This window comes from Lycorma delicatula, chromosome 1, assembly GCF_047948215.1.
Source record: "Lycorma delicatula isolate Av1 chromosome 1, ASM4794821v1, whole genome shotgun sequence".
Lineage (NCBI taxonomy): Eukaryota > Metazoa > Arthropoda > Insecta > Hemiptera > Fulgoridae > Lycorma > Lycorma delicatula.
The window spans coordinates 201513418-201529216 of NC_134455.1; the positions used below are offsets into that span (position 1 = coordinate 201513418).

Below are 15799 nucleotides of genomic sequence, written 5' to 3' on the forward strand. Positions count from 1 at the left end.
TAAAAATAAAAATCTACACATTTTTATAGGCTACCTCAAGATAAATTGAGGCAGGCTACTTGAGATGGATGGTTGTCTGCCAATTAATTTAAAATATTAACAATTCATTATTACTAAGTTAAAACAAGTAACTCTAGTTAAAACAAGTAAAAGTTTTACAATCACCTATATTTATAAAAAAAATCTACACTATTCTAGTAAACTGAAAAGTGTTTTTTTCCATATCTACTAGTTAATTTTTAGTCCTTCATCAACTGTCTGTAAAACGTCAAGTAGCAGTCATTTAATTTTACACTTATTAACCCATTAATCATCAACAATAGGATAGAATGGGATTGGACTGTTTATCAGGAACTAAATCATGAGGAGAAAGTCCATGAATAGGTTACTTTTACTCAAGTCTGTATACAAAATCCACCACCGAGTTGGTCTAGTGGTGAAAGCGTCTTTGCAAATCAGCTGATTTCGAAGTCAAGAGTTCCAACGTTCAAATCCTAGTAAAGGCAGTTACTTTTCCAAGGGTTATTTCTTTTCAAGATCCGTTAGGTCATGAAATTAAAACCACAGTGAAAATAAAAAATTTATTATTTGTAACAAGTACTTACATAGTTACGCTATTTCTCTACATAATCACCACTCCAATTTAGAGATTTGTTGTAGCGGGGAACCAACTTTCCAATACCCTCGTCATAGAACGGAGCCGCTTGTGTTTTCAGCCATGTTTCTACGCTGGTCTGCAACTCAATGTCTGTGCCAAAATGTTGTCCTCCTAGCAAGCGTTTCATGTGAGCAAAGAGGTGAAAATGGTTGGAGCCAAGTACGGGCTGTATGGTGGGTGATCAAACACTTCCCAACGAAAACACTGCAGGAGCTTCTTTGTTACAACTGCAGTGTGCGGCCGAGCAATGTCATGGAGAATGACAATGCCTGATGACAACATTCCTCTCCGCTTATTCTGAATTGCGCTTCGTAGACGTTGAACAGTCACGCAGTATGAGGCTGCAGTGATGGTTGTGCCACGTTCCATGAATTCCACCAAGAGAACTCCATTCCGATCCCAGAACACAGTAGCCATACACTTTCTGTTGGAGAAGGTTCGCTTGAACTTCTTTGGTTTACTGGGCGAATGAGAATGCATCCACTGTTTGGATTGTTCTTTTGTTTCTTCAGTTTCGAAATGGACCCATGTCTCGTCCCCTGTGACAATTTTGTTCAAAAAATCTTCTCCTTCATTGTGGTAGCGCTGGAGAAACGTTAGGGAGGCATCCATGTTCATTGTTTTGTGATGGTCGGACAGCATCTTGGGAACCTACCTCGCACACAGTTTGCGGTACTGAAGTCTTTCACTCACAATGGTGTAGAGAGCTGACCTTGAAATTTCAGGAAACAAATCACTCAATAAAGAAATTCTGAACAGACGATTTTCTCGAATTGCCTCATCCATTTTCTCAATGAGATCATCAGTTGACACTCGCTTCCTTCCCTGACCGCCTGCATCATGAACATCTGTACGTCCTTTTTTTTTCCTGTTTAGCCTTAGGTAACTACCGTTTAGATAATTCTTCAGAGGATGATATGTATGAGTGTAAATGAAGTGTAGTCTTGTACATTCTCAGTTCGACCATTCCTGAGATGTGTGGTTAATTGAAACCCAACCACCAAAGAACACCGGTATCCACGATCTAGTATTCAAATCCATGTAAAAATAACTAGCTTTACTAGGACTTGAACGCTGTAACTCTCGACTTCCAAATCAGCTGATTTGGGAAGACGCGTTAACTACTAGACCAACCCGGTGGGTTATCTGTACATCATGCTTTAAAGTTCCTGCACCATTGTCGCACTTTGCTGTTACTCAATGACATTTCACCATACACATTACTTATTCGTCGGTGAATTTCAGCTGCATTACACCCCTCAACCTGAAGAAATCGAATTACCACATGTACTTCACACTTTGCGAGAGATGCTATTGTTGTAGGCATATTTATGTGCTAGCTGCGTGTTCAGAACTAAACAAAGTGACGTGGCGTGATTGAAGGCCATACTATAAACGCCGCGCAACACATATGCACAAAGGTTCATCCGATTTTTGCGCAGGTTTTTATTTCGCGACTGATCGGACATTGAAAAAAAATAACCCTTGTATATGGATTTGAATACTATATCATGGATACCAGTGTTCTTTGGTGGTTCGGTTTCAATTAACCATACATCTCAGAAACAGTCGACCTGAGACTGTACAAGACTACACTTCATTTACATTCACTCATACATATCATCCTCTGAAGTAATATTGTGTGACCTTGACTTTGAAAATTATTCCATGATCATCACTTCAACTTTTCCATTTTACAGAAACAAATCAGTGCTAAAGATTATTTGTCAAATACTTTACTGGGTTATCCAAAGTACACTTAAGTAAACCTTGAGTTACACAGCCATGATACTCTCTCTCTTCATAACTAACTAATCAGTCATATCAACCAGATAAAAACATATTTGCTCAAAAGTACACCACAATTTGCAATCTTTGACAGTATTAAGTACAAAGTTAAGATAATATTAACAATCTTTGGAAACCTTTTGGTTATATTTAAGACTAAGATTCATCTAAGATTTCAGAACACATAGCTGTTCTGTCAAGAATTAGTAGAGCAGGAGATCAGAAGGGAGCTGATCAACAACAGAAATTACACCTAGCAAGAAGTACCATGGGTTGGTACCTAAAGTAATTAAAATTTGTGACTACAGTATAATCAATATCAGATCCACTGTTCAAAATACGTCCACAGAAAACCTGCTTTCTTTCAATGACTTTGGCTGCAAAGTGAGAAGGAAAAAACACATACAATCTAACCAAGAATAAGCAAAATAGTTCACTGATACGCTACTGATCTCAGCTTTATTTTTGAATATTGAGAGCAGCAATTATCTTCAGTGAATGAGATGGTGATCTTGTGATCATGATTAAGTGATGTTTTGGAGAAGACAATTTCCGAGTTACTACTCTCATGACCTTTACTACAATTCTATTTAATTATATTCATTTTCAGACTAAAATTAAAAAAGTGTTCCTGATCTTAAAAGTAGTTAAATATAATTAACAATTTGTTATTTGGATTAAGACAACACAGAAGATTTTGTCACAAGCTAAGACAACACAGAATTCAAAATACTAAAATTATTTGAACAAAAACAAACGACCTCACGGGGGAAAACCTCATTTTTGAATAATTTAAAAATCAATGATTAAAAAAGTATTACCACTTAACTAACTGTCAGTTTGAAAACAGTAGAAAAGTTAAAGAATTTATGACTCCTACTTTACACGATAGAGGGGCTAACTTTCAGCCACATAATTTTAAAATTAAAAACTACTTCTACTCTAACAACAAATCAACATGATGTCGTTGTACTTCAGCAGTGACATATGAGCACAGGAAAATTATACTGTGGAAGATTTTCTTCCACAAAAGTAAAATGATTATTTGATCTAACCACAATCACACTGAAAAGATTTCTGATCCAATTATAGTAATCTATTGCTAATGATGTAAAATAGTGCTTAATTTGCTCTAGGGCAATTGTTAAAAGTGATGAGATTGTTTAGTTTTATGATGAAATATTTTTAGATGCCTTTGCTGCTCACTTTTCCTAAAAATTTTCTGTAGAAAAGTTACCAATATTTTAGTACAGTAAAGAATATTTCTCCCTTCCCCTACATGGTATTATTTAATATTTTCAGAAAATACTTCAATTTCATTTATTATATTTTTCACAAACATGTAATATTCAAATCCTATCACACAATAACTATCTTATGGATATGTTTTTTAAATTTCAAATCTGCTGATTTGCAAAGCTGTACAAAAAAGACATTTTGATGTAAACTTTAGTACCACAATTTACTACTAATAGATCGCATAAACCAATTCCACATCATCTACAAGGTAGGTAAGAATTTTAAATTATATTTTCTGCTTATATAATTTTTATCACTACAACTCAAAACAATATTATCAGTATTACAGAATTTCATCTGATTAATTATTATCTGTAGATATATTCAAGTTTCAGCTGTATGTATAAACTTGACAAAGAGACATTGGAAATATTCAGATATTGAATATGCTGTACTTAGCAAATGGCTACATTTTATGAAACATTTGGATGAAAGTCATCTAATTTTGCTGAGTACTAGTTACCATGAGTACTATTTTACCATTTACAGAATACTACAGAACATTAGAAGTTAACTTACTGATGAAGCACCTAAAAGTTTTACAATTTTTATCTATGTAAAAGACTTTATTTTTAAATATATTTTTTTTATATTCTCTGATATTTTTTGTATTTTATAGTTAATATATATTAAAGATGACTAAAGATTAAAGAATTCCTGAGGTATGCAAAACACAACTTATATACTTTAATATCAACTATTCAAAAGTACTAAAACATTTTAATTAATATTTTGATCTAATTACAATACTTTTTTATGACTATAAAAAAGTTTTTTATGACTTATACAAGTTGATGGCCACAATCTTTTGGAATCGATTTGGTGTCCTATTAATTAATATATATAATTCTTGCAAAAACTACTTAAAAAATAATAGGAAAAACAAATACTGGACAAGCGTAATGAGAAGAAACTCTATGTTGCTTAACAATATCTGAAATCGGCAACAGGAATGGCTGATAAGGAGTGTTATGTAGTTAAACAACAATGTGTGTTGTGTGAGTCCATGTATAATTGGATTGTAAATAAAAAGTTTTTTGAAACCAGTCTCGTTACTTTATTTACAGACCTCTTATATATATGTATAAAAGTTCTTTGATCACTGTAATAAATGCCTCAATGTCAGCAGCAACTATATGAAGCAGATTACCATCCGTAACTAAATGTTTAACTGTATTATTTTCATGATAAAATATTTTATAATTAAAGTCATTACTTTCATGATACTCCCGTTATTAGAATTCACTGAAATATGACATTTTTATCTCTTAAATACAAGAAAGAAAACAGTATTTTAGAATCTGTATTTGCTATCAAACCTCTACTCAGTTAGAAAAAACCACAATGAAAAGAGAGGCACAGTTATTTGTAATTTTCTCTATACAAGAGAATATCAATAAATAATTTTTATGTTTAATTACATCAATGAACAAATTTTTTATTTATTTACATAGGTAAGGTAACTTACACAAAAAGTAAAAGTTTGTTTTAGTTTTATAGGATTTTTTTTCATCACCATAAAAATAATGAAGCGAAGCTTCTTAATGCAGGCTTTGGGATGGGAAGTCAACTGATAAAAAACAAGCATCACGCGCTAGTTGATTCCTCCAATATGCTATCGTGTGTGATGCAATACAGCTGACCATATAGTACAGAAAACACGTGCTGTAACTTACAATAATGATTAAATTTCAGCATCATGTTTAAATTTTTCTGTTTAATGTAAATAAATATTTTTTATATGTGTACTTCATGGTTTGTTCATATTTCTTATTAATAAAAAAAGTTATCATTTGTGTATATGTTATTTTAAACAATTAATAATTCAGATATAATAACATAAGAAGCTTTGTTCCGTCATGTGTCCACACATCGAGCACACTCAATTTAATTTTTTTATAATATATTCTGTGCTTTCTTACTATCATGAAATGTTAACACAAAGACCACAAGCTTTTAAACAAACTGTTAATGGTAGAGTAAAATTAAATTTCACCAGTCAGTATTCAGTATCTCAATATTCAGATTATGCAGATATGTCAAGACTACTCCTGGGCACCAATGTAAACCTTTTACTGAGAATGAATATGATCATGATTTTCATCTGCATATACTTTTACTTTTATTAACTTAATTGAAATTTAAAAAAGATATATGAAAGGAAATTTTTTAGTTACAAAAAAATGTAATGATAAATCACATAATTATTGCAGTATTTAACTTCTGCCTGGTAATAAAAAAAGTCAGAAACCTTGAATAACTGGTGTCAATATTATTTTTGAGAATTAAATCTAAATAATTTCCAGTTTTAACCTCAAATATCTAAATGTTGATAAAAAAAAATATTATTCTATTTGACTGACAAATAATTAAATAATGTATCCGATAATTTGTGATAATATTTTATTTGTATTTTACCATACTTATATTTTTAACAGTGGCTAACTTTGCTGATTTTTTAATTAATATTAGAATACTTTTAGTCATTTAACAGCAATACAGCTATAAAATATTTTTATAATTTATATTCTTTATGACATACAGTAATAGGCTACATTCTAATAACATAATAAAAGATCAGATGTTGTCAAAACAATTGGAATATAGTTCAGTAATAAATAAGATTAGGTAATAAAAAATAAGTTCACTTTAATACGTGTTAAAAGATCTTAAAACATTTTACAAATTTAGAAAACAAAAAGCAACATCACTAACAAGGAAAAGATCTCTTGTAACTTAATTTTCAATCTTCAGTAAGACTTCATAACACTATTTTTTGTAATTGAAGTAATAGAAAAAGTAAATTTTGGTAGATGCATATATGTTTACCGATCAGCTACAAATACGTTCTTGAAAGATAAGTGTTCACCTACAGAATAAATCTTCACTAGCACCATAAATGACTTCTTAAGAATAACACTTTCATTTGGCCAAAATTCAGTTCTTAAACGGTTTACTAAACTCTTATTCACTCACTCCAAAATAAAAGTTTGCCGTCTTAAATTTATTGCTGCCTAAAACTGATTACTTTTAAGTCTTTACTGCTTAAAATTCATTCAGTCCACCACTCAGTGAACCAGTAAATATCTTTCATGAAGCAAAATGGAGAATCAAACACTCTAGTTGGGTTAAACAAATTATAAATTACAACTAACGTATATAGGTACTGAAGTTTTATTGTAGAATAAATAATAAAGTTTCAGTACCTGCAAACGCACAGCACATCTGGTATCTGTGTACATATATATTGGTCCCTAATTAAAAATAAAATATTGTCAAGTAAGACACTTCTTTTTTTCAATTTACCACGCTGAAAACATACAGAAGCAGTAATGCGACAATATCAATATCATAACAAAGGAAGTCTGAAATCTTCAACGGCCAATTTTATGTAATGTGAATGTGTTATTTGCATACTATTATGCATTTATGCTAATCATTTATTAAGTAACTTCATTATTACTCTGCATTGCAAATTTTTTTTAACTGTAGTAAATTAAAATCACATAATTAATATAAAGTATTCATAATAAAACTAAATATACACCTACAGTAGGGACTACAGAAACAAAATATAAAAGTATACTGACACTGTGTAATGAGGATATTGCAGACTGTCCTAAACGATTGGATGAAGGTTGGTAAGTAGGTTGCCCACCAACCAGACCAGGCCACCCATTGGAGAGAGGTGTAGGTTGCACAGGAGGAGGAGCAGGTGGCGGAGCAGTCCTACTTGAAGGCATTGTAGGAATCACTTTATTAACAACTATTGTTGTCGCAGCATTAGTTGCAGGTGGTGTTGCACCAGGAGGTGCTTTAATCCATGATGCAATACCACCCGCTGTACTTCCTTTCTGTAAAACTAACAGCTGCGATTCCATTAATTTGTTTGGCCAATAATCCTCAAATAAAGTACCAGTAGGAAAATAACTCTTTATATCTGTTAAACTGATCACAGAACATGTTTCACTCGCGAACAATTCGTTTCTTATACCTTGAACTTTACAACAAAATTTCAGGTACGCAAGATCCCAGTTTTCTAGTTTCTCCGCTTTTAATTTTAGATTGTCTGTTTCACCTTCAAAATAAAACAAAGGTACATACTTATTTCCATCCCTAACTGTATACGGCACTACCGATTCACCATTAATACGTATAAATCCACATTTATCTTTAGCATCATTACCGCAATGTAATAATTTATTATAACAAACATCTAAGAAATTATAAAATTCACTAGCATCTTGTAACCTAACTACAAGATCTTTAGTTGTAAATGCTTCACGTCCAAACTGCATTTCACAATGTTTAATATTGATCTCATTAAACAGTCTTGCTTCAGCTTCCGTGATGTAATAACTTCGAATACATGTACACGAATAAATATCTGCATGTAAGCAGTTCATGTATTTACTTAAGAGTTTGGTTTCCACTATTCGCACAGCACAGTACTTTTCATCAGGCGTCCTTATAATGTATGGAATATACGTCTTGCCCATAGTGACCCAACCAAACCTCCCTAGGAAAAACAAACACAAAAAAAATTAATAAAAAACTATGATATATTTATAAATTATTAAAGGAAAAAGTAAATTCAATCAAACATTAATATTTTTAATAAATATTTTCAATTTTGTAGAACACCTTAATTTTACATGCCTATAATAAAAAGACCTGGAAGTTACAACTATAAATTTTTCTTTTTTTTATTGTAATACTTACAACAAATAAATAAATCTGTCCTACACTAACATTAAGGAAGAAAATCACTTTCCTTTTTTTTTGATGAATAATTCACCATATAAGCTTTGAAGCTTGTGCAGAGGAATAAGAAATATAAATTTTGCAGCGTATGAAAAATGCCAAGCCTAACCAGGATTTGAACCTGGAACCTCTGGATGATGAAAGGCCAAAACACCTCCACAGAGATCAGCAAATTTTAAAACTCAATCATTCTATATTTAAACATAAGTTTTACACGTCATGCTTCTTTATATAAAGCTTCCAATTAAGTAGCTGATCCAAAGAAGAGTAAAATCTATCCATAGGTTAAGGAGCTACCATAATTTTTCTACAGACAGACATCAGTGTATAAATCAACTACTCATGCTTGTATATTTCTGTTTAATAATATCTATAATCTACAAATTTTATTTTGTTCTATGTTGTATTTTAATTATTTCATACTTTAACGAAAGCAACAGAAGAGGCTTATATTCTTTACCTTATTTAATATCCTGACATACCAACCTGATTTATAACACAATATAAGACATCAACATTATAATTATTACTACTCATTTGAATCACTGAAATACAATCTTCTAAAGAATGAAATATTTGACAAAAAACCAAAGGTGAAAATAAAGATTACTTTAAAATTCAAATAAATATCTCTATAACCTTAAACTCTTCATAAATTTTAAACAAACACATCAGATTTCATTAACATATACTCCAAATATACTGCACATAATAGATGTGCCATCCAACTATCAGAACTTTTTAGTTTCATAAGCTACTTAATTTTAGACTCCTAAAAAAATTTACTCCAATTATTTGGATACATTCAACATATAAAAACACAAACTTTATTATGTTGTTAACAAACTCTCCAAAAGATATGACTAAACCCAGCTGGCATACTTAACATTGATAAAACAAATTTCTGTTCATTCAATGTCTGTTAAGTTGTGTTTTCATAATCAGCCGTCAGAACATGTCTCACTCGTGAACAATTTGTTTCTTATACCTTGAAATTTACAACAAAATTTCAGATTATTCAATTTGTAAAGTTTTGAATGAAAACATTCAGTAATAAGTTCTTGATATCATAGAGTCTAACTATCTTTATTGTCATGATCAATATTAGTTAAAAAAATGAATTTTTATAAAGATTTTTATTAGATTTTGATCTACCACTATGACCAAAATTTTGGAGGTTGCCACCTCCAAAAAAAGCAAAGATGAGGTGCAGTGCCAGTAAGGTTATGATAAAAATATTCTTTGATTCAGAGGGTTTTTTGTACCAACATGCTGTCCCTCAAGGCCAGATGGTCATGGCAGATTATTACAAATCGGTTTTGATCATGATATTGCGTCACTTTAAGAAAAAAATGGCCGCACAAGAACATAACGAAATTTTACTGCATGACAATGCACGGCCCCATGTTGCTCACATTGTAATTTATTTCTTGAATGCTCATGGCATAGTAACTTTACTCCACCCACTGTACAGTCCAGATTTGGCCCCTTGCGATTTTTTGCTGTACCCCGAAGTCAAAGTTCCACTCAGAGTATGAAAATTCAGACCAATCACGAGGTCATCAAAGCTGTGGAGGCGTGCTGCAAGGAGCTCAAGAAAGATTGTCTGGCGTTCGTATTTAAAAAGTGGCAGGAACAGTGGGGAAAAGTATATTAGGACCGAGGGGGGTTACTCTGAAAACGAGTATTAGATATGGAAGACTGAATAAATATTTTTTCTGTAGAGCGTTTTTATCATTACTTTTTAAACAACCTCGGTACATAAACATTTATACAAAATTTTGCAAGTCATGGGTAATAACAGAGACAATAGCCTTCTGAGCTGATTGTTTCAAGAGAAACCTTCCGAACTAAATATCAGAAGTATTTTTTTTTCTTAATGCTTCAGATAAAAGTTTTAAAAACTAGGTACTAGTTTCAGAAATATGACAAGGTGGAGGAGCCCAGCACAACTTTTGATCTCTGATTGTTTCTCTCTGTGGAGATCCCACAGTACTTTTAATTTTTAAAAAAAATCAACATTCCAAATTTATTAAAATCTTTCTACCAATTTTAGAGATATGTTGTAACAGGCTGACAAGAACTCTAGAAAAAGGTTACAATTAATTGTTATCATAAAATAGATAAAAGTTTTTCGTTAAAAAAACTGATAAAATACAGTACAATTTTATTTATTTATTAATCGATTATTTAAAATTACATGAAGCTGTAATATACACTTTATATATGTAACTTTCTCAAAAAAAAAAAATTAATAACAATTTAAACAATATATTTTTACAATACTAAAAAAAACTATTTTTTAAAATCAACTTAAAATATTATGAAAATGAAATCTTAAAACAACAAATTAAGTCAAAAATGGATTAACAATAAAATAATTTTCCTACAATCTAAAAATTACAAAAATTCTCAGGTTTTTAAATTTATTTCACACTATAACAGACTAATTCATAGGTTTTAGGTACTTGATACCTAAGAATAATAGAGTATTTTGATACTCTGTCCCTTTAGAAACACAACAGTAATGAATATTAACAAGTAAAAGTATAATAGGACAAGTTAAAATTAAATTTTTAAATTAATAAAAAAATTAGGAGCAAAAGCTTAAAAATTATTAATGCCACGATTACCTGCAGACACAGAAGGTAAAATGTCACTTAATCTCACTTAAGCTTTTGTCATTTCAATATTTTCAGCTTTCCTACTGGAGTCTTCAACCTGCTGTGTGATGTTTATTCCAACTTGGAAGCAATGTTTTTGAAGCTCATATTTTGTGATGTTTTAACTTCATTTAAAAGAGTTCAACAACTATTCACAAACATGAAATCTATAGATAGTCAGAACATATCTTTGCAAAGTAAAGAAAATGAAGTTCACAGTTGTATAACAACATGGACCATGTTACTTTGAAAGCAGATGTAATAATAGTTTTGTTCTTTGGTTTTGTAGGCATGTAATAATTTATTGAGGATTTTGCTATTTACCTAATTTCCAATATATATGCAAATATAATGTTCCTAAACAAACAAAATTTAATTTAACTGCAAATCACTGTTCAAGTCAACTGTTAAAATCTACACAAAAAAAAAATTTATGGCTAAGGATCTGCTTCAAGCCATGCAATATGACTTTTTTATTATTACTCATCTCTTTTCTTTGTTTTTAAATGTATTTGTCTTCACATAAAAAATTATAAATTTCTATGAAATTTAATTTACAACGATATGATTTAATTTCCATTGCCTTAATTTCAGAACATCCTTTGTTTTTACCACAAAGTAATTTTGATACCTTCGTTTTTATTCTTTAATCAATACACAACATTGTTTTACTATGAGATCATCCATTCAGTCAAACTGCTTTAACAATGAAATATTAAAATTAATCGTATTTGAACTTACTGGCACTTACAGGCTTAATTTTATTTCTTGTCTATGTTTTTAAGACACCAATCTGATTCTTTTTAATTAAAAAATAATTCTCACATATTCGGCCTAACTCTTTTAAAAATGTACCTCTGTAATCATTCTATCTACCCATGTGCAACACTTATATCATCATTCCACTCCTATATCAAGCCAAACTTCTTTTATGTTCCTAATCAATTCTTCTGTTCAGTACTCTAAATGTGGTTAGCAATGGATGTAATCAGACCTTGATTGTGTAGTGCAATTGATTTTTTTTTCATTTTTCAACAGCACAGCCCTGTTTCAGTTATAAAACGTTTTTTGACCACAACCATTCAAATCATTCAATTAATGATGCTACTTCTTTTATACCATCATGCAGCACACACAAATTCAAATTACTATCTATCCAATTTCCAGGACATCCAATTTCTGTTTTCCATTAGGAAAGTGATCCTCTCACCAATGTTATCCATGCTCACTTCTCTTTTCTACATACAGCTATCTTGATTTTTTCTTTCTTATACAAATTTTACATGTAACCTTTCTATTTCTCAAAAGAGCTACCTCTTCCTTTAACAATTCACCTTTTTTATTTTTTTTGCCTTGAATTCTTTAAAGCCTATCTCTCACATTTTTAACTACCCATGGACATGTTTTCAAAAATTTCCCATTATTTTTAATGAATCTGCCTTATAAAACTCTTCCAAAACATTTTTTTTTAACTCTTTTATTCCAACAACAAAGCTCAATAAATTTATTTTCATTGAGTGAGATAGTGTTTTTTTAGGTATGTATCACATTTTGCTTTGATTTTTTTTAATTTAATGTATTACTAATTATAATCCTACTTTCCCACACATTGTATCGTTTTTTCGCCTTTAACCCTATTTTGTAAGAACAGAATTTAATTAATCTATAATTAAAGTGTGGAAGTTAGGCTAATTAAATTTTACTGTTAAAACGGGAAAATGACACAATCTATGGGAAAATAAGAATTTTGTATATATATTTATAACATGAGTACTGACAAAGCATAGAGACCCTTAAAAGATTTTTTTAACAGTAAAACAGACAAATGAAATTTAGAAGATGCTTCTAACTCAAAATGATGTATTTTTCAGAATGAGACTACCACATTCCAATTGCCCATTGGGCCTCATGGGAGTCAATTCAGAAATTTTAAGTGGAAATGACTGACACATCACTTTAAAAGGCATTGAAAAACAAAATATTTGACAAAAAAAAACTTCAACAATGACAACTCTAATCAAAACTGCAACTTAATATTTTCCACAGTTAGTTTCAGAAGCACCTGACTTACCCCAAGTAATGCTTTCATATAAAAAAAATGGCCATTTTAGGATAATGCACTTAAAATGGCATTTGTTTTAGTTTATTATTTTGGTGTTTCACTGCTGAGCAGTCACTAGAAAAGTACTATGGTTAGGATTATCCTATCCATATTAAAAAAGCCATTTTGGTTAGGGTTATCGTATATCAATGCTTTTTTAGTCAAATCTATTGATTTTCAATGTTCCTTAAAATTATGGTCACAACCCTACCCTTTCTATTTAAAACTGAGTTACCCTCCCAATCCTTTGTGGAGGCCCAGAGTGAATGTTTGCGCTATAGTGACCTCATAAAAAAAAAAAATCATTTCAAGGTAGGTCCATCTGATAAATTGTATTTTTCTATGTTAAACTGTAGAAAAGCTATTTAAGGGTTGTCATAATTTAATAGCCTGCAGATATGTAAACATACTAGTTCTATTTTTCAAGGAAAATAATCAGGCAGACATCTGAAAAATATAAAATCCTGCACTTCTTTAAACTATTAAATCTTTAATAATAACTTTGAGGGAATGCTGGAAAGACTTTATAAAAGACAAATTCTCAAAAAATATAATATACAATATATTACAATTTTAAAACAAAAGCAACGATCCAGATATATTAAACACCTTTTTGTGCATATATCAGCATGATGTATGCACAAAACTATATGCTATATCAGAGGAATTGGTAAAGAGTGCCCTAATAATGAGAAAAGTTCATTCAACTTCACAAACTGCAACAGCCCCAGCCTTCTTTTTTGTACTCTCAATTCTATTGTACATTTCTTCTCTACCACCATCATTGGTCATTAGTCACATTCTTGGATTACCTGTAATTTTTTTTATATGTTTCCAACTTCAGTGCTACAACACTTGACCACTGTTTAAAATCATTTTCAGTTTCTTGGCACAAGCTTTTACAGTCACCTTAACTCTTTCTTTGACAATATGAATAGTAAAATGTACTAATCAGACATTCCTCTTTTTTCTTCTTCTTACCATACAAAAAAGATCACATACAATTATTGTTTAAAAATACTGCTTTTCATTTGGTATATCACATTTTGCTTTTCATTTTTTAAGAGAGTTCTGACATTCTACATTTCCAATAACAATCAATAAGGCTTCTCTTTGCTTCTACGTATCTCCTTTACAGAATGCTGCTTTCAAGATCTAATCGAGAGAAACTTTTATCTTATTCAGAGTATGTAAAATTCTTATTTTTAGTTTTCATCAATCCACTGTTTTGAAAAGTTTTTCCAGCAATGGTCTCCTAGACAGAAGTTAGCGAGAACTTCTATAAATTCATGCTACTTGTAAAAGGGAGAAGAAATGCCAAATGACATGTACAATCAACAAAATTCATTAACTGCTAACATTCATTTACTCAAATGTAATGTACAACTAAAAAAGAAATAGATATTCCACAATAACTACTTTATTCATACAGCTTAAAATCACAGTATTAACACTCTGAATGAGCAGATCAAAGTAGTGTAATTAACTTCTGCAGAAATAAAGTTAACATCATTTGTAAGAATTTTTACTGGATTTTTATTCTATCCTTGAATTGATGGTAAAACTAATTAAGAAATGTATAAATACACGCAAAAAGAATCCAATTAAACAAAAAAAAAAAAAAACAGCTCAAATTTTCTGATACTTTCTTATTTTACAGTTTATTAATTGCCAGAATAAACAGTTCAAACGGTAACCACTCTTAGCAAACAGCTACATGATTAATCCGCTATTGATATTAATGTGAAAATTATGTTCCACAAACCTTTCTGACTTTGTTCATCGATTGCAGGTTTCTCTTTCTTCTTATCAGTCGAATCAGGTGAGGGCTGACTGGGTGTCACCTTGTTACCAATACGATTAAAATAACCCAAAATGTTAGTTTGACCCTGACTAGCTCCAGAAGTAGCAGATCGGCTAGTCGGCGTTTGTGGCATAGCTGCCATTTTAGCCTTGTTCGCTTCGACCAATTTGGCCGCCAACTCACGGATTTCGGCTTCATCTGGCTGTTCTTGTTTAACCCGCACCACAGTACCTGTAATTAAAAAAAAATTTTACACTGATTTAACTTATGCTCAAAACACTATTCTATACAAAATAAACTTTTACTATTGGCTTCATCTCTCTATTTGTCAATTCTTATATAATAAAGGAAGCTGATAATTCCAGGTAATAAAACCGCCTTCTGCAGTTATATAACATAGCTCTCTTATAGAGCTATGCTGCAAGAAGGAAAGGATGGAAATCTTAAAAAAAAATGAAATATGGTTTTTTTCATTTTCAATTCTTTACCCAGGGAACCACCCCCAAAAAAAAAACAATTGGGGGTAATGTTCGTACATATGTATGTGTGTTGGCGTGTTTGAAGTGAAGATTAATAACTTTTCACTGGATAAACCAATTATGATGAAATTTGACACAGACTCTTGTAAATGGGGCAAATGGTAAAAGTTTTGGTTTAATATCTCCAGAGGGGGGTAGAGATAGTTTCTTTGGGGTCATTTTCTCAAAGTTTTGCAAACATAA

General features: G+C 30.9%; 1 protein-coding gene across 5 annotated transcripts in view; it reads right to left on the minus strand.

Annotated features, from left to right (window-relative positions):
• Window positions 1-15799, minus strand: part of LOC142327528 (uncharacterized) — a 186265-nt gene that overhangs the window by 58890 nt on the left and 111576 nt on the right. For all 5 annotated transcript variants that reach the window (XM_075370701.1, XM_075370692.1, XM_075370675.1 and 2 more), the window contains exons 2-3: window positions 15039-15308; window positions 7336-8264 (exon numbers count right to left, since the gene is read on the minus strand). In XM_075370701.1, the coding sequence (XP_075226816.1) occupies window positions 7336-8264; window positions 15039-15308 (1199 nt within the window). The remainder of the gene's footprint in view (window positions 1-7335; window positions 8265-15038; window positions 15309-15799) is intronic.